This window comes from Dendrobates tinctorius, unplaced genomic scaffold (assembly GCF_039654945.1).
Source record: "Dendrobates tinctorius isolate UK_male_01 unplaced genomic scaffold, ASM3965494v1 ptg000073l, whole genome shotgun sequence".
In the NCBI taxonomy this organism is placed as follows: Eukaryota; Metazoa; Chordata; class Amphibia; order Anura; family Dendrobatidae; genus Dendrobates; species Dendrobates tinctorius.
This window is the reverse complement of record NW_027361741.1, coordinates 28,029,132-28,047,884: the sequence shown is the minus strand read 5'-3', so window position 1 is coordinate 28,047,884 and position 18,753 is coordinate 28,029,132. Positions and strand designations below refer to the sequence as shown.

At 43.0% G+C, this 18,753-nt stretch overlaps 1 protein-coding gene across 1 annotated transcript in view; it reads left to right on the top strand.

Moving 5' to 3' along the window:
• The window catches only part of LOC141096215 (protein DGCR6-like), a 58,371-nt gene that overhangs the window by 25,814 nt on the left and 13,804 nt on the right, over window positions 1–18,753 (top strand). The window contains exon 4 of the mRNA XM_073582706.1: window positions 768–908. Coding sequence (XP_073438807.1) covers window positions 768–908 — 141 coding nt within the window. The remainder of the gene's footprint in view (window positions 1–767; window positions 909–18,753) is intronic.

Sequence of the window (18,753 nt, the reverse complement as noted above, 5' to 3'; positions counted from 1 at the left end):
TATTTTGGTGGAAAAAAATAAGATCTATATTAATTTAACACCAGAAATGTTATTTCTACCATGATTTATTTAATCTGAGTTAAAGGTGTTTTTCCTATACAAGCATCTTCTACGTAAAAATAAAATCAATTGACCTTAACGCCTGGCATCTCATTGCTATCTGGTTTTTTTTTTTTACTTGACAGCAGCGGTAATGGTACAATCTCAGGGCTTGGGTCAGTGGTCATGCTGATGTAGATGACACAAGATTAGTGATGAGCGAGTATACTCGTTGCTCTGGTTTTTCCGAGCATGCTCGGGTGACCTTCAAGTATTTTGGCGTGCTCGGAGATTGTTTTCGTCGTCTCAGCTGCATGATTTGTGGCTGCTGGACAGGCTGAATACATGTGAGGAATGCCTGTTTGTTAGGGAATTTCCACATGTATTCAGGCTGTCTAGCAGTTGCAAACCATGCAGCTGAGACGACGAAAACGATCTCTGAGCACGCCAAAATACTCGGGGGACACCCGAACATTCTCAGGAAAACCCGAGCAACGAGTATACTCGCTCATCACTACACAAGATCTGAGAGCCCAGTGAATGGCCGCAATAGTCAAATGGTGCAAAAGACTGAGCAGTTGTGGGGACTCGCCACTGGAATGCCAGGCTGATATTTTTTTTACATAGTGCAAGCCTGTGGACTTAATTAAGAGGAACCCGGAAAACATCCTTTTTTAGATGCCTTTTTATCTGTATTTCATGGTTATTACTGTTTATTATACCCTTAGGCTCTTGAACAGAGAATCCGAGAGGAACAGCGAATGATGGATGAAAAGATAGTTCTAGAATTAGACCAAAAAGTTATAGACCAGCAAAATACCTTGGAGAAAGCCGGTGTGTCTGGTTTCTATGTTACAACTAACCCCCAGGTAAGTGTTTAGTTCCACATGATTCTGGGTGAAATTCCATCTACAATGTGTAATGATAAAAAAAATCCAATGCAAAGGTTTCTAGCATGGTATAATAGCGTGTTTCACAAAGAAGCTGGACACTTTCATGCAGTGATGTGATATATAGTGCCCTTCCCATCACTGCTGAAGTATTAGCAGTGATGGGAAAAAAAAACATTTATTCCCCGTCAAACAAAAGCTGTAGCTGCCCTGCATATGGGATAAAAGTAACACTTTATTACATATAGTTAAAACCAAATCTTTTTGCCACATACACAGAAGTAGTCAAAGAGGTTAGTTGTGAGCTCACAACACTGGAGCGGTGTAATCCAGTACAGTACAGGAGTACAGTTTTCATACCCATGTTGTAAAACTCGTATAGTACCTACCAAATTACATAACCCAATGCGTGTTTCGCATTAAATGGCCTCTTCAGAGGGCCAAGTTCTAACATGTTCGATGTTTTTAAAAGGATGAAAAGTAAAATTGCAATCTACTTTTATTTCTAAATGTACAGTATATAATGTCCCTTCACATTCACAATCTTCAAGCAGAAACACTGTGTGTAGCTTTTTCTCCACTAAGCCTGCTAGGAATAGTTTAAATGCAATTTCTCTTCAGATTGCCACTGTATCTACAGGTAAATAACGTTTTTAGCAGTGACACATTCCCTTAAACATGAATCTGCCAAGCATCAGCTATCAATTCATCTGATAAAATACATTTCCAACTTGAGTGTCAGGGTGAGTAACCTAAAAGAGAAGTGGTCGGGAACAAAAAGTATGATATCAAGGATTTACAGAGAACGAAGTATTATCATCTGGGTGTCGAAGTTAGGATCTGTATGTGGTACAAGGGCCTAGGTAGAGCAGTTACCCAGTCAGTTTAAGAGCTCATGCAGACTCCATGCAAATCTGTCTGAGCATGGACTGCTAATGCACAGACTGGCCAAAGTTCTCCTGACTCTACCATCACCGCCTCATAGAAATCTATGAAGCTGTCACACTTGACTCGGGAGAGCAGCGGCAAGACTGTGCATTAGCGGTCCATGCTCAAACCTATTTGCATGAACAGCTGCATGAGACCCAAATGAGAGAAAGACGGGATGGAGCGTGAGAATATAAGTGATGGGAACCAAGTTAACGGATGTGTCTGTACCGGTGTGAGATAGTGGGGAGTAAAATCAGGTAGCTTAGGCTAGTTTCACACTAGCGTTACCAAGCGCAGGGCCGCCGCTAAGCTCCGCCCCCGGCCGTGTCCCTTCCGGTCAGCTCCTCTCGGCGCATGACGCTGCATGCGACCAGCGTACCCTATATTTAGCGTTGGGTACGCTGGCCGTGCGCTGGTATGTTTTTGCCGGAGCATATGCCCTTTTTGCGCTGCGCCAAGCTCACAAAAATGCAACAGAGTGCGCGTTGGCGCAACACAAAAAAGGCGCATGCGCCGACAAAACCATGCCAGCGTACCCAACGCTAAATATAGGGTACGCTGGTCGCATGCAGCGTCATACGCCCAGAGGAGGAACTGACTGGAGGGGGCGCGGCCGGGGGCGGAGCTTAGCGGCAGCCCTGCGCTGCGCTTGGTAATGCTAGTGTGAAACTAGCCTTAGTAGTTACAAAAATAACCTGTGATTCAAGAAACTTGACCAGCTTAGATCCTGAGGGTATGTGCACACTGAGGTTTTTTTTTGTTTTTTTTTAAGGTGGTCATAAATGACAAGTTTACTAGTGTAGACCACTTCAGGAAATGCTCCTTTTTGGGGAGTCTTTAGTTTCCCAAAGTATTTTCATTTTTTGCAAGCTTCCAACTGGACAATGTCACTTTGCAGCATGTTCCATCAGGAGCCTCTTCAGAGAAGTGATATGCACTATGTTTCCCCACCTGATGTTTTTCAACACCTGAACCAGAAGAAAACTGCTCAAAACACTGAACAAATGGACAACGAAGTGGTTTCCAATAGAAATGAGTAGACATTTTGAGGCAAGTTGTTAGGCGGATCCACTCTGAATAATTCCTAGAAAACTCCGTGTGCACATAGCGGGAAGAGTTTCCAGAGGATCCACTTTGTTTCTGCTTGCTGGTCTTTCAATGACTTTTTGGTGTAAGCCCATACTAATTTTTGAAAAATATGAGTTACATTGCTGGTTTTCTTGATGGAAGGAGAGGAAAGTAATTTTCATAATTTGTTGAGACAAAGATGAGCTTGTGAGAAAAATGTGTCTTCTAAATATAATAGCCTCTAACACACATCCTGTCCAGCATATATCAGAGTAGTTACTGATGATTTCTGCCTAGTGCACAGGGATTAAGTACCAGGGAATAAGATCTGATGAGACCCTTCCCAGTGCCTGACACCTTTGGAAACAGATTTAGTCGATTGAATGACCTTATGCCAAAGAAGAAGTGATTTAGCTCCGATTCCCATTAAGAAGAGAATGTTTTGTTCATCTGATGAGCTAGAAGTTAAATGGGGTCATAAACACTTAAAATACCACCACTACGTGTGTGGTTGGAAAAATATTGTGAAACACATGGTCTACATAGCTATGTTGAAATCGGTTCATGTCTAATGGTATAGATATTCTTAAAAATATAGGAAAAAAATATCTAGGAAAGTCAGATTTGGCAGATATAAAGTATTCCTTAACCCATTCACAACCTTGGGGTTTCTGTTTTTGTCTTTTGCTCCCTTTCTTCCCAGAGCTCTAACTTTTTCTTACTTTTCGGTCAATATGGCCATGTGAGGGCTTGTTTTTTGCGCATTGATTTTACCATATTGTGCGGTGAAATGTAAAAAAAAAAAATTGCAATTCCATAATTCTTTTTTTTTTTATATTTTTTTTTTTTTTTTTACTTTTACCATGTTCACTAAATGCTAAAACTAAGTTATGATTCTTCAGCTCATTACGAGATTACATTTTTATTGATACCATTTTAAGATACATACAGTGTTTTGATCCCCTGTTGTTGCATTTTAGTCCAATATTGCGGCAACCAAAAAAAGTAATTTTGGCGTTTTGATTTTGTTTTGTTTTTTTTTTTTTTCACATTATGCCGTTTACTGATGGGATTAATTCTTCCTATATTTTGAAAGATTGGGCGTTTCTTAACTCAGCGATTTTTTTTTTTTTTTTTTTTTTTTTTTTTTTTTTTATGTATTATTTTGATAGGGCAAAAAGGATGATTTGAAATTTTTATATTTTTAAACAATTTTTTTCTAATTTAACTTATTTCAATAGTCTCCATAGGAGTCTTAAAGCTGTGACACTCCAATGGCCTGTGCTACACAAATCAGGGCTTCAGCCCTGCTATGTTTAGCATAATTGATCATCTCCTATGAACTCCAGCCACTGGGTGGCGTTCATAGCAGAGCAGCAGTGACAACCACATGGGACACCTGCAAACCGTGGGTTGTCATTCCAACCCATCAGCGCCCCACGATCATGTGACTGGGTGCCGTTGGGCGGGATTAGTGACACGCATCTGGCACGGCCATGTTAAATGCCACTGTTGGAGATTGACAGTGGCATTTAGCATGTTAACAGCCACGGGTGGATCACGATTCCACCTGTGGCTATTAGGGGCAGATGTCAGCTGACTAAATCATGTGGGCTCCTATCAGGAGCCTGCATGGAGTGCAGGGTCACATCCTATGGCTTATGTATAAGTCATAGGTCATGAAGGGGTTAAAGGTTTTTCCGGCTTCAGTAAATTGTTTTTTTTTCCCCCCCAGATTAAACTGCACCTGGTGACAAATAAACTTAGATTTATTTACTCTCCTCTGGTCCATTGCTGAGTCTCCGGCACTGCGTAGTTTCACTGCAGCGATGATGTTATGTCAACAGCTCGGCAGCCTATCGCTGAGCTCTTGCCTAGGTAAAAGTGTTCTGAAACTGGAAAACACCCTTAAAGGGGTTTTCCCATAAACAGATTGCATTTTAATTAATAGATCATGGAATAAAAATTAGTTCCACAATTGAATGTTGCGGCAGCTCCGGTGGTGGTGAGGTGGGTTATTGGAGGCTATGAGCTTTCTTGAAGAGATGCGTTTTCAAGTTCCATCTGAAAGTTCTGAGTGTGGTGGATAATCTCACTTGTTTGGACACAGAATTCCAGATGATGAGGGATGCTCTGGAGAAGTTTTGGAGGAGCTTTGGTGAGGAATATATAAGTGTGGAGGAGAGAAGGTGGTCTTGGGAGGATTGGAGATTACTTGTTGGATAATATTGGGAGATTAGTTCAGAGACGGCGGAGACAGATCATGTATGGCTTTGTAGATCAGTGTCATTAGTTTGAAATGAATAAATTGGAGAATTGGGAGCCAATGAAAGGATTTTCAGAGGAGAGAGGTGTATTAGTTGGGCAGCTGAGGGGAGGAAGGACTGGAGAGGTATGTGAGTGTTAGCAGTAAGGCCACAGAGGAGGATATTGCACTAGTATTTAATTGGGTTTGAGGAAAGGACAGATTTTGGAAATATTTTTTGCAGAAAGTGGCAAGAGCTTGGATATGCGGTTTGAATGACAGGGTAGACTCAAAGGTTACTCCAAGGTAACAGACTTCCGGTACAGGGGAAAGTGTAATGTCATTTATTGTGATAGACCAGCTGGGGAAGTTAGGTGAAATAGAGGAAAGTTGATGAGTTCAGTTTTGTTTACATTGAGTTTTAGGAAGCGAGAGGAGAAGGACAATATGGCTGAGAAACATTCTGGTATTCTGGACAGCATAGAGGTGATGTCTGAGCCCTCAGATGTAGATCTTAATGTTATCAGCTTATAGATGGCACTGGAAGCCATGGGACTTTGAGTTACCCCAGGCCAAAGGTATAAATGGAGAAGAATAGGGGTCCCAGGACAGAGCCTTGAGAGACACCAACAGAGAGGGTGGGATGAGGAGATAGTATGGGAGTGGGAGACACTAAGTGTGCTGTTATAAAGGTATGAAGAGATCCAGGAGAGGGCAAGGTCTTCACACTAAGTGAAGAGAGTAGTAGTAGTAGGAGGATTGAGTGGTTGATTACATGGAAGGCAGAGGACCGGTCTAGGAGGAGGTGTATAGAGAATTGTTTGTTAGCTTTGGCAGTTAATAAGTAGTTAGTAATTTTGGTTAGGGCAGTTTTGGTGGAGTGGTGGGGACAGAAGTCAGATTATATGTTGTTAGTGAGGTAGATGAAGGGTGAGAGGAAAGAAAGTTCAGCATTGGCTTGCTGTTCGAGGAGTTTGGAGGCGACCGGTAGCAGCGATATGGGACTGTAGCTAGACATAGAGGACGGGTCGAGTGATGATTTCTTCAGGATAGTGATATGTTTGAAAGCAGAAGGGAAGGTACCAGAAATTAACTATGAATTAAAGAGATGGGTTATGGCGGGATAGGCGTGGTGGTGAGATTGGGAAGGCGGTGGTATGGGATGGAATCAAGTGTCCAAGTGGTGAGCTGCAATTTGGAGAGATGAGTAATCTCTCCTTCAATGATGGTTGGGGGAGGAAGGTTATGGGAAGTGCAGCCCTGGACACTTGCCAAAGCTTTTTAACCAGGTTGTTGTACCCGGGTTGTCTATTGATGTGTCACATTCTGCCATGCACGAGAGCTGTAACCTATTCAATAGCTGATGCAAGTGTGGCGTTGTAGAAAAGGGTGGCACTGTCTGTGTCGTGGAGTGAAGATATGGAGAACAGTGGTTGAATAGAGTCAATGTGTGACTGTACTCTAAGTATGCAATATTTCAGCGGGATTATGCTAGTTGCTGGACATGGAAGGTAGATGAGGAGAACAAGGACTAGAAAGTGAGTATGTGGGAGAGGATAGATAAAAAGCAAAAGTTGGTAAAGATAAGGTCTAATATATGTCCGTCCGTCCGTGTAGATGCCTGTGCAGGACCACTGAGTAAGACCAAAGCATGAAGCGAGCGACAGGAGTTTGAAAGCTGCCAACTGGCGAGTGTCAGTGGGGATGTTGAAGTCACCCATGATGATGGTGGAAATGTCAGCAGATGGCAAGTGTTGAAGCCAGATGGAGAAGTGGTCAGTAAAGGCAGGGGTGGGGTGGGGCTCAGTTGTCTGTCGGTATAGGATAGGACTGCCACTTGGAGGGAGAGTAGAATCGGACAGAGTGCACTTCGAAAGAAGGGAGAATAAGGGAAAGTAGTGTTTGCATTGGGTTGAAGGTGTAGTTTAAAAAAAAAAAAAACCCTCTTCTCCACCATGTCTATTGCCACAGCGAGGAGTGTGGGTGAAAGAAAGGCCACAGTAACACAGCACAGCAGGTAAGGCTTTGTCGGAGGGTGTCAGTGTGTCAGCCTTTTTTGGTGAGACCCAGGAAGGTTAGCGTGCGAGCGGTAAAGTTTGTGAAAGACGTGGAGTGTTCCCAAGCTCTCCAGAAGGATTGGGGGTCAAGGGTATGGTTTTTATGTTGCGAAGATTAAGGTAAGTGATAGGAGGGTGAAATAATGGGGGTTAGCTGTGGAGGTCCAGTATTGGAAGATATATCGCCAGCAGTGAAGCAAAGAAAGCAAACAAGATGTATAAGAATAGTGCTCAGCTTGTTTTGTGTTTTTAGTAAATGGTATATGAGATTTGGGCGCATGTCTGCAGATGAGATTCTCAGCCCCCTCACCATCTCCCTCATCACTAGTATTGTGGCCACTCTCCTCTGCATGCGCGCCGTCACATCAGGAGGCAGGAGCTGTCTGCTGCGGCTAAAGCCTGTGCCCGCTGCTAAACAGAAATGAATATTCACTGCACTGGCAGTTTTGAATATTCATTTCTCTTATAGCGCGCACAGTTGCAGCCGCTGGCTTCCGGTAGCTGCCAGGCTATCATGAGTGCCCACTCATTAAGGTAATGAATATTCACCTCTCTCCATTCCCATAGGCGTGGAGAGGTGAACATTCATTACCTTAAAGAGCGGGGACGTGATTGCTTGGCAGCGGATGCTGCTGGCACAGGAACAAGATGCTGCTAGTGCGCTCAGGGAATGTAAGTAGGATTTTTTTTTTTTTTTTTTTTTTATGCTTTTCTAATGGGGGCCATACATACAAGGATAGGGATGAGGAGCCATGTATACCATGATGGCGATGAGGAGCCATGCAGACAAGGATGGGGATAAGGGGACAATGCTTACCAGGCTTATACTTGAGTCAATAAGTTTTCCCAGTTTTTTTGTGGCAAAATTAGTTGCCTCAGCTTATACTTGGGTCGGCTTAAACACAAGTATATACGGTATTTATTTTTTTTAAATGTGAGGCCATTATACTGTATGGAGCCCTATGTGGGCACATTATACTGTATGGAGCATCACGTGGGGCCATTATACTGAATGGAGCACTATGTGGGGCCCATTAAACTTTATGCAGGACTATTTGGGGGCCATTATACTTTTATGGAGATCTATGTGGAGCCATTGTACTGTATGGAGGACTTTGTGCCGGTTATACTGTATGGAGGGCTGTGTGGAGATTAGTTGGAGAATCATACTGTGATGGGGTCACCATTCTTAGAGGAACTGAGGAAGGGGGGTACAGTAGGGTCATCATACTGTGCATGTGGAGGAATTCACTGTGGGCGAGCACAGTGTTTGGGATCACTTTTGTTTGCATCATACTTTATCTGTTTTATTCAAGGTTTTTTTATCATTTATTACATATGTAAATTAGGCCATTGGGCAATATGCTTTTTACTGCTGTTACATAACATATTATTCCACTATAATTCAAAAAGTTAATCGTTTTATTTGATAAGGAAAAACTTCCTCAATTGTAGACTTTTTTAACAAATATCAAGGTTGGCCTGCAACTTTCTGCAAACTTTTAAGTTTGGCCCTCTGTGTATTTGAGTTTGTTATCCCTGCCTTACAGGGTTTGTTCTCATCATGATATACAGTCATGGCCAAATGTATTGACACCCCTGCAATTCTGTCAGATAATACTCAGTTTCTTCCTGAAAATGATTGCAAACACAAATTCTTTGGTATTATTATCTTCATTTAATTTGTATTAAATGAAAAAACACAAAAAGAATTGTCCAAAAGCCAAATTGGACATAATTCCACACCAAACATAACAAAGAGGGTGGACAAAAGTATTGGCACTGTTCGAAAAATCATGTGATGCTTCTCTAATTTGTGTAATTAACAGCACCTATAACTTATCTGTGGCACCTAACAGGTGTTGGCAATAACTAAATCACACTTGCAGCCAGTTGACATGGATTAAAGTTGACTCAACCTCTGTCCTGTGTCCTTGTGCGTACCACATTGAGCATGGAGAAAAGAAAGAAGACCAAAGAACTGTCTGAGGACTTGAGAAACCAAATTGTGAGGAAGCATGAGCAATCTCAAGGCTACAAGTCCATCTCCAAAGACCAGAATGTTCCTGTGTCTACCGTGCGCAGTGTCATCAAGAAGTTTAAAGCCCATGGCACTGTGGCTAACCTCCCTAGATGTGGACGGAAAAGAAAAATTGACGAGAGATTTCAACACAAGATTGTGCGGATGTTGGATAAAGAACCTTCACTAACATCCAAACAAGTTCAAGCTGCCCTGCAGTCCGAGAGTACAACGGTGTCAACCCGTACTATCCGTCGGCATCTGAATGAAAAGGGACTGTATGGTAGGAGACCCAGGCAGACTTCACTTCTTACCCCGAGACATAAAAAAGCCAGGCTGGAGTTTGCAAAACTTACCTGAAAAAGCCTAAAACATTTTGGAAGAATGTTCTTTGGTCAGATGAGACAAAAGTAGAGCTTTTAGGGCAAAAGCATCAACATAGATTTTACAGGAGAAAAAAGAGGCATTCAAAGAAAAGTACACGGTCCCTACAGTCAAACATGGCGGAGGTTCCCTGATGTTTTGGGGTTGCTTTGCTGCCTCTGGCACTGGACTGCTTGACCATGTACATGGCATTATGAAGTCAGAAGACTACCAACAAATTTTGCAGCATAATTTAGGGCCCAGTGTGAGAAAGCTGGGTCTACCTCAGAGGTCATGGGTCTTCCAGCAGGACAATAACCCAAAACACACTTCAAAAAGCACTAGAAAATAGTTTGAGAGAAAGAACTGGAGACTTCTAAGGTGGCCAGCAATGAGTCCAGACCTGAATCCCATAGAACACCTGTGGAGAGATCTAAAAATGGCAGTTTGGAGAAGGCACCCTTCAAATATCAGGGACCTGGAGTAGTTTGCCAAAGAAGAATGGTCTAAAATTCCAGCAGAGCATTGTAAGAAACTCATTGATGGTTACCGGAAGCGGTTGGTCGCAGTTATTTTGGCTAAAGGTTGTGCAACCAAGTATTAGGCTGAGGGTGCCAATACTTTTGTCCGGCCCATTTTTGGAGTTTTGTGTGAAATGATCAATGTTTTGCTTTTTGCTTCATTCTCTTTTGTGTTTTTTCATTTAAGACAAATTAATTGAAGATAATAATACCAAAGAATTTGTGTTTGCAATCATTTTCAGGAAGAAACTGAATATTATCTGACAGAATTGCAGGGGTGTCAATACTTTTGGCCATGACTGTAGGGTTACATTTGCAAAGAGGTTGTAAAAACAAACAACTTTGCAATATTACTTTTGATTAAAAAATCCTCTCCATTCTCAAGAACAGACCTTCACTACAATTGGTGGCTGGTATCTTAGGCTTACAAGCTCTTTGATATTGACTCTACAGCGCGCTAATGTGCGAGTTGTCTTTCTAATCTAAAACCTTAGTATTCAGGGCACTTTGTCAAAAATAATTGTTTTTTTCATTGCAGTTTGGGCACTCGGTCTCTAAAAGGTTCACCATCACTGATCTAGACAGTAAGGTTGAGCAACAGGGAAAGGAAATGGGGGAGTGTGGCACTTTCCTGAACAATGTCACCATCTGCATTATTGCTCACCTTATATTTTCTTAAGAACCTTTTTAAAGACCTTTAAAGGAGTTTTCCACCTGGATGGTGACTCTGTAAGCAGTGCAGCTTGCCAAAGTCTAAAAGTGATGCTAAAAGTGCTTACTTACTGACTAGATTATCCTCTGCCTCTCTCTAATGTTCTAATCAAAGAATCCGATGAGAAACTAGTTGCTATATGACTACTAGTATGCAAATATCATAGTGGAAGTTTTGTGATGACCACCAAACTGACTAGCATAGCCAAATTCTAACTGTGTATATTACAAAGTATTAGAATTCAGAAAGCGGTGCAGATGCTGGCGTGGAAAGTAGATTATTGTGAAGGTTGGCAGTAACTAATATAAGAAATTAATATTCATGCTATGGTTCAGTATGTAGAGGATAGTAAATCCTGAAAGGAGTTAGTAACCAGCAGTGGCAAAGCCAAAGAGAAGGGGAAAAGGAAGGGACACGTTTATCAGTTATATCTGGTAATAGCATTTGTGTTAGTCAGACCTAAAAAGACTGGTGGCGTGTAGTTTTAGGAGTACATTATACAGTAACTCTAAATCTCCTAGTTGCAGTGAAGCTCTACAATAAGCAAATATGACCTAGTATGGGTACCATATTGCATAGTATGCCAAAAAGATGCACAGCAAATCACAGTGATCCTGTTTGGATGCTGGATTACCATGTTTCGATGCTGGAGTGTAAATGCCTGTGGTCTCACAGGTGCTGGTGTCACGGATGAAATGGCAGGCAAATGTAATGCACGATAAGTAAAAAAGTTTTGAGTGCTGTCCCGGCCGGTGACATGCGCTCAATGCATTAACACCAGCTGTACCTGGAGTGAAGCTTCGTTACTTTCAGGGCCTGTGTGACGTCCGCGGTCACGTGATCGGGTACGGTGCGCAGAAAGGACCACAAATCCAACACGTTTCGGAAATCTGTCGGTTTCCTTCTTCAGTAACTAATATAAACCACAAATTTGATTTCCCAGGTATAATCATGAAACTGTCCTGCACATCTGATTCAGTTTTATGAACTGTGACTGACAGTGGGAATATTTACTAATGTATTTACAACACTTTCTGCCTTTAAAAAAAAAAAAAGTCCGAATTATGGCACATGTTATATGTATGCCAAAATTTGCTTAAAAAGTAGGCCAGCCTTTGCAGAAGAGGTGGGTCCATGCAGGGTGCTAGACAATTACTATGATTTATACCAGAAACCATAATGCCTATCTACGTGAGTCTTTGGCTGGTGTAAATTTGGTGTTTGTTTGTTTTTGTTTTTTTTTTATTTCCACACACAGAAAGAAATGAGCCAGATTTATTAGTAATACATTTGGTCAAGTAGACACCAGCAAGCTTTCTGTTGGGACCAGCTTATAAGACCAGCCTAAACTATCACCGCCAAGAACTTGGGGGCACATAAAGTGCGACTTGACAGTAGCTAATTTTTTTTTGACAGATTTTGACAAGTGAAAGGGACTGATCACTAATACAAAATTATGATCACACTGGATACATACTGCAATTGAAAATATGTAATGGGGTATTCCAGTTTTAAAATGTTTGGCATATTGGTAGGGATATGCCATATCCTCCTGATCAGTGAGGTCCAACATCTCGTATTTCTACCTTCCTTTTGCACTGATGCAAACATAGCTCCGTGCTTTAGAAAAGAGCTGGGTCACATTTCTCTGTCCGGTGGGTGGATATGGGCATCACTGTGCAGCGCAAACTATGAAAGAGCTGTGGTATAATGAGGTTTAGTGAGTGTCATAGCTATTGGCATTAGGAAGTTATGGGAATTGTAATGTTAAAGGTCTTCCATCTTTTCCAATGATGGGGTAAACTCAGTTATGTGTTCTGGCCCTTTTAAAAGACCTACGCTCTGGTCTTTCTTGGACAGTTTTTAGGAAATCATACGATAACAATAGACTTGTTACCATACTCTCTCCAGCTTACAAGTAGGTTCTGACGAGCGTACAGTAATGGGAACGTCATGCTAGGGCGGTTGTGCATCTGATGGCTATCTGGGTGTAAATAATTGATTTGCATGAAAGGAAAGAGACTCTTGAGATGTTCAGCTTGAGATGATAATTCTCCACTTTACACTAGCTTCACTTCTTAGTATGTGTGAACTATTTTCAGGAACCCTTACAAAGCTGATAATTGTTCATTTTCACATACACGTTAGTCCTCTCACTCGCATTTTGTCTCTGTGACATTGAGTCTGTAGCTCCCTGTCAGGACTAATGAATGAATAGGACAGATCCACAAAACCTACCAGTAGTGCACCTGTCCCTGACCGGGATCTGCCAACGCCACATCATGAGCACCAGTCACTTAATGATGCGGAGTGAGCGGCACTGGAGAATACATTTTTATGGAGCTTTGCAATGCCTTCCCTTTCACAAATTTTAGCTATGTTTTTGCACTACTTAAACCTAGTAGGGTAACTTTTCTGTTTTTGCCGCCTTGTGGTTTGTGTGCATCACAGACATTCAAGAGACCATTCTTTTTTTGTTAAATGGTCCCTTTGAAAATCTGCTGATCACAGGGTATGCCATCCTCCAGTAATCTGTGGACTAATCTAGCAGCAAGTGTTTAATTTTTCCGCACTGCCACCACAGGAGAAAAGAAGCATTGCATGTAAGGCTAGTTTCACACTTGCGCCTTTTTGCGCAGCGTATTGAGCGCACATGAAACGCATGTCAAAAGCGCATGCAAACGCTTGTAAACGCTGTGTTTTTTGTAGCATTATTGTGCGCATTACGACAAAAAATCGCAGCGTTTGTAAGCGTTTTTCATGCGTTTGCATTTTTTATGCGCAATGGTGTCACTTCACAGGAGGAAAATCCTTGAAAAATTCTTGCAACACTCCACCAATGGGACAGCAGTGGGCGTGTCTTATGGAAATTCTTTATATAGCCCCTGTTTACAGCTGAATCCTTCACGTTTGCTTGCATTTGACTTGAGAAACATGGATCTGCACTGGAAGAGCTTTGACTTGGATCTGGACATGAGGATGGCTCAGGCTTATGCGGTTGCTTGCCATGAACAGAGGGAGAGAGAAAGAGGCAGCGAAGACGGCAGCAGCGGCGTATGTGGATACATCCCATTATTGAACTCCGGGAGAGCCGTGGAGCACACCACACCCTCTACAGCGAGCTACAGGCAAACCCGGAGAAATTTACGGATTATACCCGGATGACCCAAGAAACCTTTAACTATTTGCTTGGTCGGGTCCAAGAAGTCATCCGGAGACAGGACACGCAGCTCCGTCGTGCTATTACTCCTGAGGAACGGCTCCTGGTCACATTACGGTATGTAGTTTTGCAAAACCAATGCCTGCATAATTTTCTTTGTTGTGACATGTACTCTTCCAAATCTGACAGAATTATAGTTCTGCCATGTAGTTAACAAAAGGCTGCGGTAATTTTTTATGGCATGTATTGAACAAAAGGCTGTAGATAGATAGATAGATAGAGATATATATATATATATATATATATATATATATATATATATACAGTGCCTACAAGTAGTATTCAACCCCCTGCAGATTTAGCAGGTTTACACATTCGGAATTAACTTGGCATTGTGACATTTGGACTGTAGATCAGCCTGGAAGTGTGAAATGCACTGCAGCAAAAAAGAATGTGATTTCTTTGTTTAATTTTTTTTTAAATTGTGAAAAGTTTATTCAGAGGGTCATTTATTATTCAACCCCTCAAACCACCAGAATTCTGTTTGGTTCCCCTAAAGTATTAAGAAGTATTTCAGGCACAAAGAACAATGAGCTTCACATGTTTGGATTAATTATCTCTTTTTCCAGCCTTTTCTGACTATTTAAGACCCTCCCCAAACTTGTGAACAGCACTCATACATGGTCAACATGGGAAAGACAAAGGAGCATTCCAAGGCCATCAGAGACAAGATCGTGGAGGGTCACAAGGCTGGCAAGGGGTACAAAACCCTTTCCAAGGAGTTGGGCCTACCTGTCTCCACTGTTGGGAGCATCATCCGGAAGTGGAAGGCTTATGGAACTACTGTTAGCCTTCCACGGCCTGGACAGCCTTTGAAAGTTTCCTCCCGTGCCGAGGCCAGGCTTGTCCGAAGAGTCAAGGCTAACCCAAGGACAACAAGGAAGGAGCTCCAGGAAGATCTCATGGCAGTGGGGACATTGGTTTCAGTCAATACCATAAGTAACGTACTCCACCACAATGGTCTCCGTTCCAGACGAGCCCGTAATGTACCTTTACTTTCAAAGCGTCATGTCAAGGCTCATCTACAGTTTGCTCATGATCACTTGGAGGACTCTGAGACAGACTGGTTCAAGGTTCTCTGGTCTGATGAGACCAAGATCGAGATCTTTTGTGCCAACCACACACGTGACGTTTGGAGACTGGATGGCACTGCATACGACCCCAAGAATACCTTCCCTACAGTCAAGCATGGTGGTGGCAGCATCATGCTGTGGGGCTGTTTCTCAGCCAAGGGGCCTGGCCATCTGGTCCGCATCCATGGGAAGATGGATAGCACGGCCTACCTGGAGATTTTGGCCAAGAACCTCCGCTCCTCCATCAAGGATCTTAAGATGGGTCGTCATTTCATCTTCCAACAAGACAACGACCCAAAGCACACAGCCAAGAAAACCAAGGCCTGGTTCAAGAGGGAAAAAATCAAGGTGTTGCAGTGGCCTAGTCAGTCTCCTGACCTTAACCCAATTGAAAACATGTGGAAGGAGCTCAAGATTAAAGTCCACATGAGACACCCAAAGAACCTAGATAACTTGGAGAAGATCTGCATGGAGGAGTGGGCCAAGATAACTCCAGAGACCTGTGCCGGCCTGATCAGGTCTTATAAAAGACGATTATTAGCTGTAATTGCAAACAAGGGTTATTCCACAAAATATTAAACCTAGGGGTTGAATAATAATTGACCCACACTTTTATGTTTAAAATTTATTAAAATTTAACTGAGCAACATAACTTTTTGGTTTGTAAGATTTATGCATCTGTTAATAAATCCCGCTCTTGTGTGAAGTTTGAAGGCTCTAACTTATTTGCATCTTATCAAACCTGCTAAATCTGCAGGGGGTTGAATACTACTTGTAGGCACTGTGTGTGTATATATATATATATATATATATATGTATATGTATATGTATTATTTTTTTTGTTTTTTTTTTAATTTTAGGTGAGTACAAAAATCCCTATACACAAAATTTTTTCTTTGTGTCACAGATTCCTGGCTACTGGAGACCCTCTCTTCACTGCACTTCCATTACCGTATTGGAATCTCCACATTGTCTGGAATTGTAGCAGACACCTGCCGTGCTTTGTGGAACGTTCTTTGCCCAGAATTCATGCCCCTGCCCACCGCAGAAAAGTGGTTGGAAATCGACGAAAGATTCTGGACTGTCTGCAATTTCCCTAACTGTTTAGGAGCGGTGGATGGGAAACATCCGGATTATCAAGCCCAAAAGAACAGGCTCTGAGTACTACAACTATAAAAAGTACTTTTCAACTGTACTCATGGCTATTGCGGATGCAGACTGTATGTTTATTGCTGTGGACATTGGGGCATTTGGCCGTGGGAATGACTCCCAGGCTTTTAAGAACTCGGACATGGGCAGGAGGTTGTATGGCAACCACTTCAATTTCCCCATGCCACGGCCTCTTCCCAACACCGAAGGTCCGCCTCAGCCCTTTGTAATGGTTGGTGATGAAGCATTCCAGATGTGCCAAAACCTGCTCAAGCCCTACTCCAGCCGGGACTTGGACCACAACAAAAGAATTTTTAATTACAGGCTGACAAGGGCCAGAAGAACAGTAGAGTGTGCCTTTGGTATACTTGTATCTAGATGGCGCCTTCTTGGCACAGCCATTAATCTGAAACTAGAAACAGTGGATGAGGTGGTGAAGGCGTGTGTCGTTCTACATAATTTTGTAATTGCTAGAGAGCACCCGAACTTAGATCTTGATGATGTTGCTCCTAACCCATTGCCTGAATTTACTCAGCACCCTCTCAGGTCATCCGTTGGAAGTTGGCCAAATGAGGGACCAATTTGCGGCCTACTTCAACTCAGATGTAGGACGGGTGGAATGGCAAGAGCAAATGGTGTAAAAAAAAAATTGTCTTCTTGGTATGTTAATAAAAAACACTGTTTTGATACCTGTACTGAGTGCATTCTGTGTTTTTACACTCCCAATACTATTAGCAAGTAGCCAGGTGTATCAGTGAATTTATGATGCTGTGTTTTGTGCATCATGAATTCATTAATACTCCTGAGTAGGTGACTATACATACACACACAAGTTGTATTACCTTTATAATCTCTACAGTGCGTGTTCAATTAACAGCGACCGTGGAGATAATACAACTAATATTTGTGTCACATGGGGCGATTTTACAAATAGTGATTTTTGGATTCACTGGCATAATTCACTTTTTATGACACCGAAACATGTGACTATAAATATTATTTGTAGGATCAGCACTGTGGCTTGGATTTTGAAAGCACACTGGTAAAATACCCAGGCCTGGTGTCATGCTGATTTGACGAATACTTCACAAATTTATCACAAATGGGCAGAATACACATTAAACTGCAGCATCACTACACTGTTCAAATATATGGAGAGTTAAGCAACGCTGCAGGTTCAAACTCATGTGCATTCACCTGCCCAGGTGTGATAGTGATGATGAAACAAGGTGAGGGTATTGGTGAAGTAAATATAACATTTATTTTCACCACCATTAATCAGTTTCTGGCGGTGCTCCTTTGATGAGGAGTGCTGGCGGTGCTCCTTTGATGAGGAGTGCTGGCGGTGCTCCTTTGATGAGGAGTGCTGGCGGTACTCCTTTGATGAGGAGTGCTGGCGGTGCTCCTTTGATGAGGAGTGCTGGCGGTGCTCCTTTGATGAGGAGTGCTGGCGGTGCTCCATTGATGAGGAGTGCTGGCGGTGCTCCATTGATGAGGAGTGCTGGCGGTGCTCCATTGATGAGGAGTGCTGGCGGTGCTCCATTGATGAGGAGTGCTGGCGGTGCTCCATTGATGAGGAGTGCTGGCGGTGCTCCATTGATGAGGAGTGCTGGCGGTGCTCCATTGATGAGGAGTGCTGGCGGTGCTCCTTTGATGTTGACCTCCTTTGATGAGGAGTGCTGGCGGTGCTCCTTTGATGTTGACCTCCTTTGATGAGGAGTGCTGGCGGAGCTCCTTTGATGTTGACCTCCTTTGATGAGGAGTGCTGGCGGAGCTCCTTTGATGTTGACCTCCTTTGATGAGGAGTGCTGGCGGTGCTCCTTTGATGTTGACCTCCTTTGATGAGGAGTGCTGGCGGAGCTCCTTTGATGTTGACCTCCTTTGATGAGGAGTGCTGGCGGAGCTCCTTTGATGTTGACTGGTGGTGTCTGTGGCCCAAGCAGATTCTGTGGTGGTTTTGCTCCAAGCAGGTGGTGCTCCATACAGGAGCAGCGCTTGCCATAGTGGTGGTGGCGGAGGAGTGTCCAGCAGCACTCAGACTTGGGGGTGGTGTAGTGGTGTCCGGCTTCGCTGGGAATGCAGGTGGCCGTGCAGTGGTATGCAGCAGAAGTCGGTATGGAGGTGTAGCGAGTCAGCGGTGGCACTGTTGGAAATGACACCACTGACTGCTGCACATACCGATTCTGCTGCATAGCCTGCAAGTAAGCAGTGTTGCAGGCCTGTAACACACTCAGCTGTTGCTCAGGACTAAGGTGTTCCGCCATGCCCTGTTCAATTTTACTGAAAAAATGGGGCGCTGGTCTGTTGAGGTCAGCCTCCAGACGGTCAAAGCGCTGGTCGACAGAGTGGAAGCGGTGTTCCATGTGGTTAAAACCACGTTCCATCAGGGAAAAAACGCTTTCCATTCTGGCGGACAGCGCCTTGAGGCTGGCCTGAAAGGCCTTGCTCAAGTACATGAACTCGAGC